The 11,918-nt window shown below is 42.4% G+C and overlaps 1 protein-coding gene across 1 annotated transcript; it reads right to left on the bottom strand.

Annotated features, from left to right (window-relative positions):
• On the bottom strand, positions 6,971 to 9,710 carry LOC110433613 (serine/threonine-protein phosphatase 7 long form homolog). Its single transcript, XM_021456091.1, has 7 exons — positions 9,448 to 9,710; positions 9,060 to 9,364; positions 8,770 to 8,978; positions 7,989 to 8,283; positions 7,808 to 7,894; positions 7,584 to 7,713; positions 6,971 to 7,485 (listed from the first exon to the last, which is right to left on the bottom strand). Exons 1-7 carry the CDS (start codon positions 9,482 to 9,484, stop codon positions 7,244 to 7,246), a joined length of 1,305 nt encoding a protein of 434 aa, XP_021311766.1. The 5' UTR covers positions 9,485 to 9,710; the 3' UTR covers positions 6,971 to 7,243.

Genomic DNA, 11,918 nt, shown 5'->3' with positions numbered 1-11,918 from the left:
GTGCGTTAGGAAATGGGCCACGAGCCCTGAGTGCAGAACCTGAGACAAAAGTTTGTCTAACACATGGCCCATTGCTAATGGGATGCATCTCTGTTCCAGAAACTTTCGGGCCTACAAGTATTTCTACATAGGCCGAAAGTTTATTTGTACAGGTCTACGACAGTTTCCACGCGTTGTGCTCATTCGGCCCATTCGTAGCAAGTTCCTGAAGATATTTCAGAACCTTCTTTTTTTTAAAAAATATATTTCAGAATGTCTGCTTGGAAGTGCCTCCTTAAGAGGTTTGTTTGTATATACTTTCTTTCCTATCTAATATGAAAGGCAGAGCTCCTGCCAGTTCCTTCAAAAAAAAATTATGCGTGTTTTTTTATTGATTTTTTTTTGCGAGACTCAGTTACAGACGCAGACGACACGAGCCAACACTCACCCCTTGGAGCCATGAAATTTCTGCTTGCAGGTTCAGTTACTTCATTAATTACTTGGCGAGTAGCCAACATCACCTTTGCGTGCGATTATCTCATGCTGGAGACTTTACGCGATGATGGATTGTCTTATGATCGAAGCCCCCCCTCATCTGCATCTTGCAATTGGTTAGTAGAATCACTGTCAACATGTCAACTGGTAGTAGTAAACTACTAGTAATTGGCTCTCATAGTCTCTCCGATGAGTCATGACCTTGCACGCAGATCAATGGCATTCTGAAAGCGTTTGGTTGCGTCACTGTCCTGGGCATCTTCTATCTTCAGAGTTAAGTGTCCCTCGCTCTCTTTTTCTTGGAGCAGCATGCTCATGCAGGCAAATGCCATTGTGCAAAAGGCATATGCTCCTATTTTTGCAATTTGCGGACAGATTTGTGCGACGGATCAAGTTCTGAAAGTGAGAGGATTCTGTCGCTGGGTCTGAGCTCTGAAAGGCTACAGCAAGGGCTCTCTGCAGCCGCTCGTGGACAGGAACAGGAGCCTGCCCACGTCGGTCATACATATCAACAGGAGCATTTGCTGTGAATGGTTTTCGCTGTACACTGGAGACAGAGCGGGTGAAAACGACAGGTGGTACATGCGATAAGGTCGAATTCACTTGCCGTTTTGTGACGCGCATCCGTTGGCAAAGAAGCCAAGAATTTCCGTGGGCAGTCTTGGAAGAACAGATAAAGGTCAAGTGGTCCTGGCATGTGGGACTCTGAAAGCTGAAGCCTAAACGTGGACTTCTCTTTCCGTAGTAGAATGCGCGTAGTCCGTGTGCTAACATGACATGACCCTCTGGATGGTCAGCGTGAGCACCATATTCCTTTGCCGTTGCGTAGAGATCTTATCAGCGATGTAGAACGTCTACGGTTTGTCGGTTTCCATGGTACAGGCACGGATACGGGATATCCAGCTGTTGAAAGTCATTAATGTGGGATCACATGAGAAGTACGCAGTTGACTCTTCACTCTGTCTTAAATTATAAGTTATTTTTATAAATTTTTAGAGAGAATATTTTTTAAATTTAACTAACTTTAATAATAATAATAATAATAAAGAATCAATAATTTTTTATTAATTATATTTTTATAACTTAATGTGATAAATTTTTATAATTCTCTCAATAATTTTAGTCAAACTTATGAGTTGACTCTCCAAGAAAGCTAGAAACTGAAAGAGTATTTGAGAGTGCTTCAAATTGGGAGAGCTTCAACACCAAGCCGGCAAGCCATATGTGCGATTTTTTCCCTCTACATTATATTCTTTCTTTTCTTTTTTCCTATGATTGATTGCTGCAAAATTTGAAATTTCTGAGTTTCAGAAAAGGGTATTCAAAAACGTGTATTTCAAATCTATACGGTACTACACTGAGGGGGGGGGGGGATATGCAAAATTTACGGGATACTATATGCCTAGGACAGTTTTACCATGCTGCGTGGCGTCTCGCTGACCCGTATAAGCAGGCACTGAAAGCTCCTTTGTTTAACGATCGCATCGACAAAAGACGAGATGTATGCTGCCGATCGAAAAAGCGCGGGAGTGTCGTGTTTGCGGCCTAATGACGACGGCCCAGCTGCCTCCTGCATGCCCGCCGGGCGGTGGTTTCGGTGCGTCCGCTAGCGTCACGTCGTGATCGTGATGGTGTCGGTGTGTGCACCCGTGAGGTCTGCAGTGTGACGGATGCGTCCTAGTCGTGCCGTGCGATGGTATGGGAGGTACGCCGGTTTGCCGGTGTTGAATCTCCGGCGGCGTGGCGGCAACCGTTTTCCTGTCCTACACTGATTGACGGGCCCCACCTATGCTAAATTTCATATACCACTCCCAATCCCAAAACTATTTGGGATTTGCCGCATTTACCGTAAATATCACCTGTGCCCAGCTAGATTGGCCAAAACAGTAGAATACGGATTCAGCTACAATATGAGTGCTACTCGTGTGTGTTTGTTTCGCTAAAATTTAACTTATGCCGATTTGTTGTGAAAAGAAAATAATATCCCTCCGTTCGTAGAATAAGTGCTTACTTTCCAAACTGCATGTATAATTATTGGCTCGATGATCATGAGTCAATCTTGCACTCAGCACTCCATCCCGCCATGCAATTCTAGCACGAATCTAAGGCCTTGTTTCGTACATATCTTAGGTCTTGTTTAGTTCCAAAAAAATTTTACAAAAATTTTCATATTCCTTATCACAATATTAAATATAGACGAAAATAAAAACTAATTGCATAGTTCACCTGTAATTTGCGAGACGAATCTTTTGAGCCTAGTTGGTTCATGATTGGACAATATTTGTCAAATACAAATGAAAGTGCTACCATGCCTATTTTGTAAAAAAAAAATGGAACTAAACAAGACCTTACGTAATTTGGCTCCTCCTTAAAAAAACACTACAGCAACACTATTTGGTATGGTAGCACAGAGCCGTTTCAATTTTCGAGATGAAAAATAAGAAGAGGAGGAGCTGGTGGAGCCATGATTTCTAATTACACCGGATCTGTGCTATAATAATAAAAGAGCAGATGAGAGCTGTGACAAACTGCCCCTAAGTCAAACTATCTAGATAAATAAAATTAATATAAAGTAGCATTCAGTATTTACGACTTCAAATAAGTTACTATAAAATATAGTTCATTCTAATAATATATTTCTAGTATGTTAAATAATAATATTTTTAATATAAATTTAGTTAAATTTAACAATGTTTGACTAAACACTATTCTAAAATATTTGCATTTTTTTAGAACAAAGGTAATAAAATGTGCTACTAAGGGCACATCTATTAGTAAAAGTTAGGTATCGACTTTTACATGATATATCTTCCTTTTGCTATATGTAAGTTATTCTCTTTCATATATTCCTCCTGTTAAGAGAGAGTTTGAGGAATTATTATATATTCTCTCCTAACATGAGAGAGATAGAGGAGTTATTATTATGTCTTTCATAAATCAGGATGTCAAAAAAAATTAGATCTTCTTTTCCGTTAGCTCAAAGGTTTTGACACTCTTTCTTGCACGTGATATCTAATAGACTAATACTAGTATAGAACTGGCCGTTGATAGATGCCGTGATGAGTCAATCGATCAAATAGCAGACAGTTGTGTACAAGAAGGAAATAATGTCAAATCTACTAGAACTTTGAATTTGTTTCTCCTCCGGTGCAACCTTGCCGACCATCCTTCCTGCCATCGAATAGTGTGGGTGGAATTGAAGCATCTGGGATCGGATCACATGCCAAGACCGCATTCACCTGAATTTGAACCTCTGTGTTCCATTGTTTCCCGATCAAATAATACTTTGGTTGTCTTTGGTCTAGAAAGCAAGTCCGCGTGCTAAATAACACTCGATCTAGAATCTAGAATTCTAGATCGTTTAAGTCCAAAACAAGTAGCGTGCAGTTGAGACTCTTTGAGAGCACCTAAAGGAGCCCCTGTCGCTTTAACTAACTCTGAAGACAGGCCCGCCCATTTATATATGTTCCAAAGAAGAAAAGAGAGACAGGCAAACCCTCCGTGGTTGGCGTTGCGTAGAGATTTCTCGTCAGTAATCTACAACATCAACGGTTTCCATGCTACATGCACGGATCCCCAGCTGTTGAAAGTCTTTGATCTTTGATCTGGGATCGCAGGAGAAGTGCGCAGTTGATGTTACATTTGGGCCTTCTTTAGGCCTTGTTTAGTTTACCACAAAAACCAAAAACTTTTCAAAATTCTGTGTCACATCGAATCTTGCGGCAAATGTATGGAGCCTTAAATATAGATGAAAATAAAAACTAATTGCATAGTTTGTCTGTAAATCGCGAGACAAATCTTTTAAGCCTCCATGATTGGACAATATTTGTCAAATAAAAACGAAAATACTACAGTGTCAAAATCCAAAAACTTTTCGCATCTAAACAAGGCCCGTTCACCCCCAAAACTTTTTTTTTAAGATTTCTTGTCACATCGAATCTTGCGGCACATGCATAAAACATTAAATATAGATGAAAACAAAAACTAATTGTACAGTTTGTCTGTAAATCGTGAGATGAATATTTTAAGCCTAGTTATTTTCATGATTAGACAATATTTGTCAAATAAAAACGAAAATGCTAAAAACTTTTTAGATCTAAACAAAGCCTTGGATTCTGCAAGTGCTTCAACTCGGGAGAGCTTTAACACCAAGTCACTAAGTTTTAGATGTAGTCGGATTCATATTAATCTGTATGTATGTGTTAGGGTGAATTGAAATAGATTTTAAACTAAATTTAATCGTAGTTCAACTCAATGTTCAGGTCCTTGTTTATGGCATCGACAACGTCCTTCTTGGCTCCGGCTGAGCGAGTGTGCGACACCGTGCGATCGGGAGTCGGGAGGAGGCGAGGAAGCGGCGCGGCGGGCGGCGCCACGACGGCCCGGGGAGCGCACAACACGTGCCGGGTCCCGGCGGTGGTTTCGGTGCTGTGCTGTGCGTGTCGGCTAGCGTCACGTCGTGACGGTGGTGTGCGCCCGTGCCGTGGGGCCTCGTTCGGATCCGCCGTCGGCACAAGCCGATGAGCCTCAATTTTTTACAATTTGGTCTTTTTTTTAAAAAAAGTTCACAATTGGACCCTTAGAAAACTTAATCGGAAGACGAGGAAACCTATCGGCAGAGGTATTGGATGTGTTCGAATTTTGCCTGGGAGCCTACGCCAAAACAACGCCGCAGTAACTTTATTGTAAGTTATTTTTTCTATTGTGCACTTATTAATTTGTGTCCTACGAAGCATGATTTAAATTTTTGAATAAATATATTTGTTGCAGACCCCTCCACCATTGTGTGATTTTGAGCAGTGGATCGACACTGAGGTTAAGGAGTCCGACAAGCGGCTTCTACAAGGCCTAAAGGAGTGGGATGCAGAGCGTGCAGAGATATTAGAGAAGAGACGTAGAGAGGAGGCTCAAAAGAGGGAGCACAAGGAAGAGGAGAAAAGAAGAAGTGTTGCTGCGGCTCGGGAGGAGAGGGAAAAGAAGCTTGAGCGTGTGCGCCGAGCGAAGGCAGCTATTGATGAGAATCCAGATGCCCAGAGGAAGGGAAAGTGGCCTCGTTGCACTCAGTAGTTACATTACCTTCTTGTTCTTTGTTTGGTTCATGGACAATATTATTTTGTGTTGGACTTTTCAATTTGTTGTTATGTAATGCACTTTAGCAATTTTAATTTGGTTTCATTATTAGTAGACAATATTTTTATTTGAGTATTGCATAGGCAATGAAATGAGGATAATTAGTTGAAATAGAAGTTAACGAACTAGTATATTGCAAAACTAGTAGCACACATCACATTGAATGGCATGTCAAAACATGCACCAAACAAGGGTGCAGAGGTCCGAGACTAAACCTAACATGCCTTAGGTAATTCAAGCAATTAACAAGCACAGGGAATGGCATGTGAGAACATATACCACACAAAGGTACATAGTTCTTTCGACTAACCCTAACATGCCTTAGGTGATTAAACCAAACAACAAACATATGGATGTGGCCTGTGAATTAGTTCAGTTCTACCTAGTAGTGTGGCCACATAGCAAACTGTGTTGCCCCTTCTCCATAGTATCCTCCCGTTGTTGGTGGTGGGGGTGGGGGTGGTGGTGAAGGAGGGCCCTTGTTCTTGTGATTAGGGCATGTGCAGTATGGATCATTGCATATTGTGTTTTGGGAGCCAGTAGCATTGCTGTTGTCGTCCTCTTCGTCGTCCTTGTAACCACAACTAACTTCCGTTTCTAAATCAAAGATACGGTCCTGCAGGTAGTAGATGTACTCTGCATGGGGATGAATAGGTCTAGGATCGACCCATCTGGTGAAGCCACAGTTCTCTTTTGACAAGGATGACTGCAATAAGTATGTAGCTTTAGCACAAGAGAGTATCTTATTGAAGGTTGAATTAGTAATATGACTTACCCATGCTCGTGGACATTTGAAGAAACGACGCCCTCCATCTATCCCCTCTGTGTACATCTGCACCAAACAATCCTCACCATGCATACATTTTGGCCACTCTTCTTTTCGGTCATCATATGCCCTCAGTGGTGCCTCTTTAGTAAAATCATGTTTGCTCTCAAGGGGGAACCTATCATAAATTGCTTCCTCAAAGTCTTTAGGACCAAGAGGACCCTCCCAAAGAAAGGGATTACCCTTCATCGCCGCCTTTCCCTTTCCCTTCCCTCTAGACGACCCTCCAGACATTTTTACTTGAACTGAACAATCTCAAGTGAGTAGCAACGCTCTCACCACTGCGTATATATATAGGAACCCAATAGTTGGTAGCCGTTGTAGTAATAAATGCACCTGAAAAGCCTAGATTCGATTACTGAAAAGCCTAGTTGAAAACTGAAAAGTCTATTTGGATTGTCATCTGAAAAGGCTAGATTCGTTCACTGTTTCGGATGTGATGATTCAATGAAAAGCCATATTGGTTGACTGTTTCTGAAAAGCCTACACTGCGAAAACCAATAGGAATGGACCACAGAATATGTGCACTACATTGAATAATTCATGGAAAAAATTTGCAAGAGTTTCCCCTATTTTTGGTACATCCACAGTTATAAATAGACATCACAGTACAATACAAACATTGATTCATCCAAATATCACAACACAAGCACATACGCCATCAGGAATGATAGTTCAGATAGTCCACAGAGACCATACAGTCCCATATAGTACAAATAGTCCACAAAGTTCACAGTGTCGATACATGCAAAATAACAGAAGTTATGCCATCAATTCTAAGCTGCTACCATGGTGTTAGCACAGAAGTCATCCTCACTGCCTCCTAGTCTTACCCTTACCCTTGTGGCCAAGAGCATCGGTGCCTGGAGTGTACCTACAAGGCGAACGACGTCGCCTTCTTGCAACCTGCGTAGGCTGAGTAGAAGGAGCATTAGGAAGCTGAGATAACCCAAGCTCGTCATAGTCACGCTCCTCGGCCACCCCCTCTTCGTCCTCATCATCATCGCTTTGAAAAGTGTCCATAGTTGGCCGAGACGAGCTCTGTCCTCCAGATCCTATAAACATTGTTCAAATTATGTGTGCACTTAATTCATTATCTCATACCATGAAAATTGCTCAGTTCAAATAAACAACAAATTTAATAAAATTATACCTCCCAAAGAAGATGTACCATGCACAACAGGTGTGTTGCATTGTCGTTCCTGTGGCACATGCACATTCATCGCAGCACTAGTACCGCAACCGCACCGAGCTGCAGCACGCCTAAGCCTACGTGCTAGTCTCTATTATGCAAAGATTAAAATTCATATTGTTAGATATATGATAAATGAGGGTCGTAATACTTGTTCTTAGATAAATTCGATGTCAAGTACTTACTCCAAGAAAGTTGTTTAGTGTGTGCTCGTCCACACCTGTTCTTGGAAACCGTTCGATGTCAAGTACAGATTGCTTTATTGCGTTGCCATATAAGATAAGACATGTAATAGTTTATATAGGTGCAATTTATAAAGTGGAAAGGACAACAATCGTACAATTGTATAGTGGAAAGGACATGTACCACTCGGTCCAAGACAGGTGCTGCCTCGATAAGTGTCCCTTGTCGTGCTGCTAGGTCATAGGAAGTGTCCTCATCCTCAGATGATTCAAGGTACGCATAATCTGCTTGGGTCCACTGAATTTTCAACCTTGTTCGTGTAACACCTAGGTACCAAGTAAGGTATGCACGAAAATTGTAGTTGGTATGTGGTTGCTCATTTTCGTAGAGGTTGTCATGAAACTGGTCCCACACCTCTATGTACTGACGATGCAACGTTTCAAACTCAAATGTCTTCTTTTGCTTCTGACGATCAATCCTAAAATTAAATATTAAAGATGAAAATAATAACACAGATTTAACAACATTGATTCTAAAACTCAGTACGGGGTTAAAATATTGAACTAGCAACATGAATATAGTAGGTATGAAATAAATTTCAGCAAGTAGGTTGTAGTAGCACACTTCAAATACGATGGAAATGACTAAGGATATAAATTTCAGCAAGCATGGATCTGCAATATCACATTTATAAATTTCAGCAAGCATGGATAGGCACTAAGCATGTAAATTTCAGCAACATTTATATAAATTTCAGCAAGCATGTAAAAAGTACCAACATGCATATAGGGGGTAATAAATTTCAGCAAGGATTTATATTGGACCAAGTAGCAAATAAATTTCAGCAATCATGTAATTTTCAGCAACATTTAAGGTATTGAAATTTGAATAAATATTGAACTTTGAATAAATTGCAGTCAACATATCTATCAAATGCATGGAATAAATTACCAAAATAACTTACTTGTGCAGCTCCACGGAAGTATCAAATGGAGGGACAGGCCATTGCTGGCACAGGCCAAATTGGCGGGCTACTCGATTTGGAAGGTGCCACTCAACAGCATAGAAGCAAATCAAAGGACAGATCATCAAGTACAAGTCTTCATCCTCGCTACACATGCTGCTTACTCCAAGATGCAGCGCATCATTCGCCGTGTACGGCTCCCAATTAACCTGCAAACATAAGACATGTATATGGCAAGTTAGACAAACTATCGAGCATACAATAAACAAGAAATACTGCATTTTACTCACCATGGAGGGCCTAAGCGTGTCGAGCTCATTGGCATACTGTACGTACGCACGTGAAGTCCTGCTGAAGGCGACTTTCGCCTGGTCCCAAAGATGGGCAAACGTCGGACGGTGACGAGGGTTGCCCACTGCAAACCATTCCCGAGGAGCGTCAACTATGGGCCGTCCAACTGGAAGACGAGCCCACATCCAAAGCTGCAGTAGGTAAACACAACCACCAACGGAAGAACTACTTGCGGTCCGACGACACGCCTCACAAAGGCTACGGTATAGGTAAGCCAGCACTCCCGAAGCCCAGCTGTAAGTACCTGAAACCGTTGCAATCAATTTAATCAATGCATACGTAAACATAAGAAACCAAATTAATAATAACTATGTAAGGGAAAAGTACCTGTGGTGTCCCAGTCAGTGAGGCACGGGAGGTACATCCACGATGCAGTGTCCCCTGTCGCGTCAGGGAAAAGAACACACCCAAATAGGTGCAAGATCCAAGCTCTACAGTAGTAGGCAACTGTCTCCTGGTCCGCATGTGCCGGACAATTACCAAAGCTCTGCCTAAGCCAAGCAATTGGTACCCCAGTGGTGCGCTGCGTCGGTGCCTCCGGAGGAAGTGGTCTTCCAAGGAAGGCCTCAACTCTGGCCCTCCAACCATCGGGCCTGCAGTGTCCGATAACTGGATGACCTCTAACACTCAAACCCAGGATCTTCTGAGTGTCCTGGAGTGTAACAGTCATCTCTCCACAAGGTAGGTGGAAACTATGAGTTTCTGGCCTCCACCTACAATTTAAAGAACATTGTTGTTAGGGTTTTCAGAAAGATAGATAAAGTTTGTTCAAAAAAACATACGATTACTATAGATAAATGGTGCACCTGTCAACCAAAGCTGTGATCGCCGCGGGGTTAATTGGAGGCAACCCACGACGAACCTGATACGATATGACATCCAGGCCAGCCCTCTGCAGCAGAGGTGTGTACCTGTCGTCATACCGCATCTTCTCGAACTTGTCATGCGTTCGAGGTCGAAGCGGGGGTAGTTCCTGCAACCATACAATCAAGTTATTTAATGCATAAGTACACAAATTAATAATAAATGAAAAGCAAAGATCAAAGTAAGTACCGTCCCCTCGGCAGTGAGTCGTCCTCGGTGCTTCACCTCGTAGTATGGATCCAGGAGGTGGAATTGCTCCATCCTATAAACAAATTTGATCCATTAGTTAGTAATTAAGCAGAAAAAAATAATACATTACAATGTCATTATATTAAACAAAGGAGCACTAGAACATGTATGTCTGCCAAAAAGTAAGTTGCATATGAAAGTATTTAACAACTAAAGTACATAGAATATTAAGTGCACCTGACTTAGCGGCCAATGGCAAGTACGCGAGTTGTGTCCAAGTCTACCACATTTGCCACATTGATTTTGCTCGGGGTCAGTAACAAACGGGGTTGCTCTCCCTCGCCTCGTTCTACCTGAAATCTGGTCCATGACCATCTTATGCCTCGTACGCTTTCTGGTTCCACGTTTGTTCCAGCGAGCACCTGGATCTGCAATGTACCTTGGGCCAATGTATTCTGGCCACTGCCCCTCATCTAGGAAAGGCTCAAAACGGGGCGACCAAGTTAGCACAAGGCTATCAACACTCAACTCCCATGGTATCTTGGTCTCGTAGTCAAAGTTGCGATGCCTAGCTGCTGCAATATAGTGAGAACAAGGAGAGTGGTACTGTCTTGGTCTCCCACATCCACATGAAAAATCAGTCAGGACAACAATATAACTCCTTGATGGTCGGATCTCACCATCTGACGTTGTACCACCCCTTTCAGTGACCTGGTACTTGCCAGTGGCATGGTCAAAACACTCTATGTCATGTGTTCTAGCCCTTTCCTTTGCCTTGTCAAGGTGCTTCTTAGCTCTAGGTGCCCATTTTATATTATTACTTTGTAATTGCAATGCTTGAGCATGTCTATCGTTGAACCAGGCCACTAGTCTATAAAAGGTAAAAGATACAATGGCATTGACTGGCATGGCACGTATACCCTTGAGCACACTATTAAATGACTCTGCCATGTTGCTAGTCTGAAACTCGTACCTCCATCCACCATTATCATGGGCTCTTGTCCATTTCTCAGGTTCCCTCATCAAACCTAGCAGCCACTGCCTACCTTCTGCATTTGTTGCGGTTTTTAACTGCTCCAACTTCTCCTCAAAAAATGGCACCTCAAGCATTCGAGCAACCTCCTCGAATAGAGGAAAGTTGTCCTTCGTACCATCTTTCCGAAGTAAATTCTCTGCAAGGTGTCTAGTACACCAACGATGGTGCAAAGGTGCATAACCAGGAATCTGCTCCTATACGGCATTGAGTATGCCCTGGTGCCTATCAGATATGACACCAACCTCCCTATGTGGGCCAATGACATGTATCCGAACAAGGCGCATGAACCAACCCCAGCTGTCTTTGTTCTCTCTCTCCACCAAAGCAAAAGCCAAATGAACCAATACGTTGTCAGCGTCATAGGAAATGGCTACCAAAAGAGTGCCCATGTACTTGCCAAGCAGAAAAGTACCATCAATTGATAACACTGGACGGCAGTGCCTAAAGGCCTGGACACACTGTGGAAAACACCAGAATGCACGAAAGAATATCTGCCTCCCATTCCTCCATTCATTAGGCTTCGGAATGTACTCGTAATGCATGCCTGGATTAGCTGCTTTCATTGCATTGAACATTGCTGGCAGCTGCTCGTACCCCTCCTCCCAGTCCCCATATATCATCTTCCAGGCCCTTTGCTTTGCCCTCCATGCTTTGCCATACTTTATGTCATATTTAAATATCTTCTGAGCCATGTCCATAATTGTTCTGA

This window comes from Sorghum bicolor, chromosome 3, assembly GCF_000003195.3.
Source record: "Sorghum bicolor cultivar BTx623 chromosome 3, Sorghum_bicolor_NCBIv3, whole genome shotgun sequence".
Lineage (NCBI taxonomy): Eukaryota > Viridiplantae > Streptophyta > Magnoliopsida > Poales > Poaceae > Sorghum > Sorghum bicolor.
The sequence above is the reverse complement of the archived record's forward strand: the minus strand, read 5'-3'. Positions and strand labels throughout refer to the sequence as shown.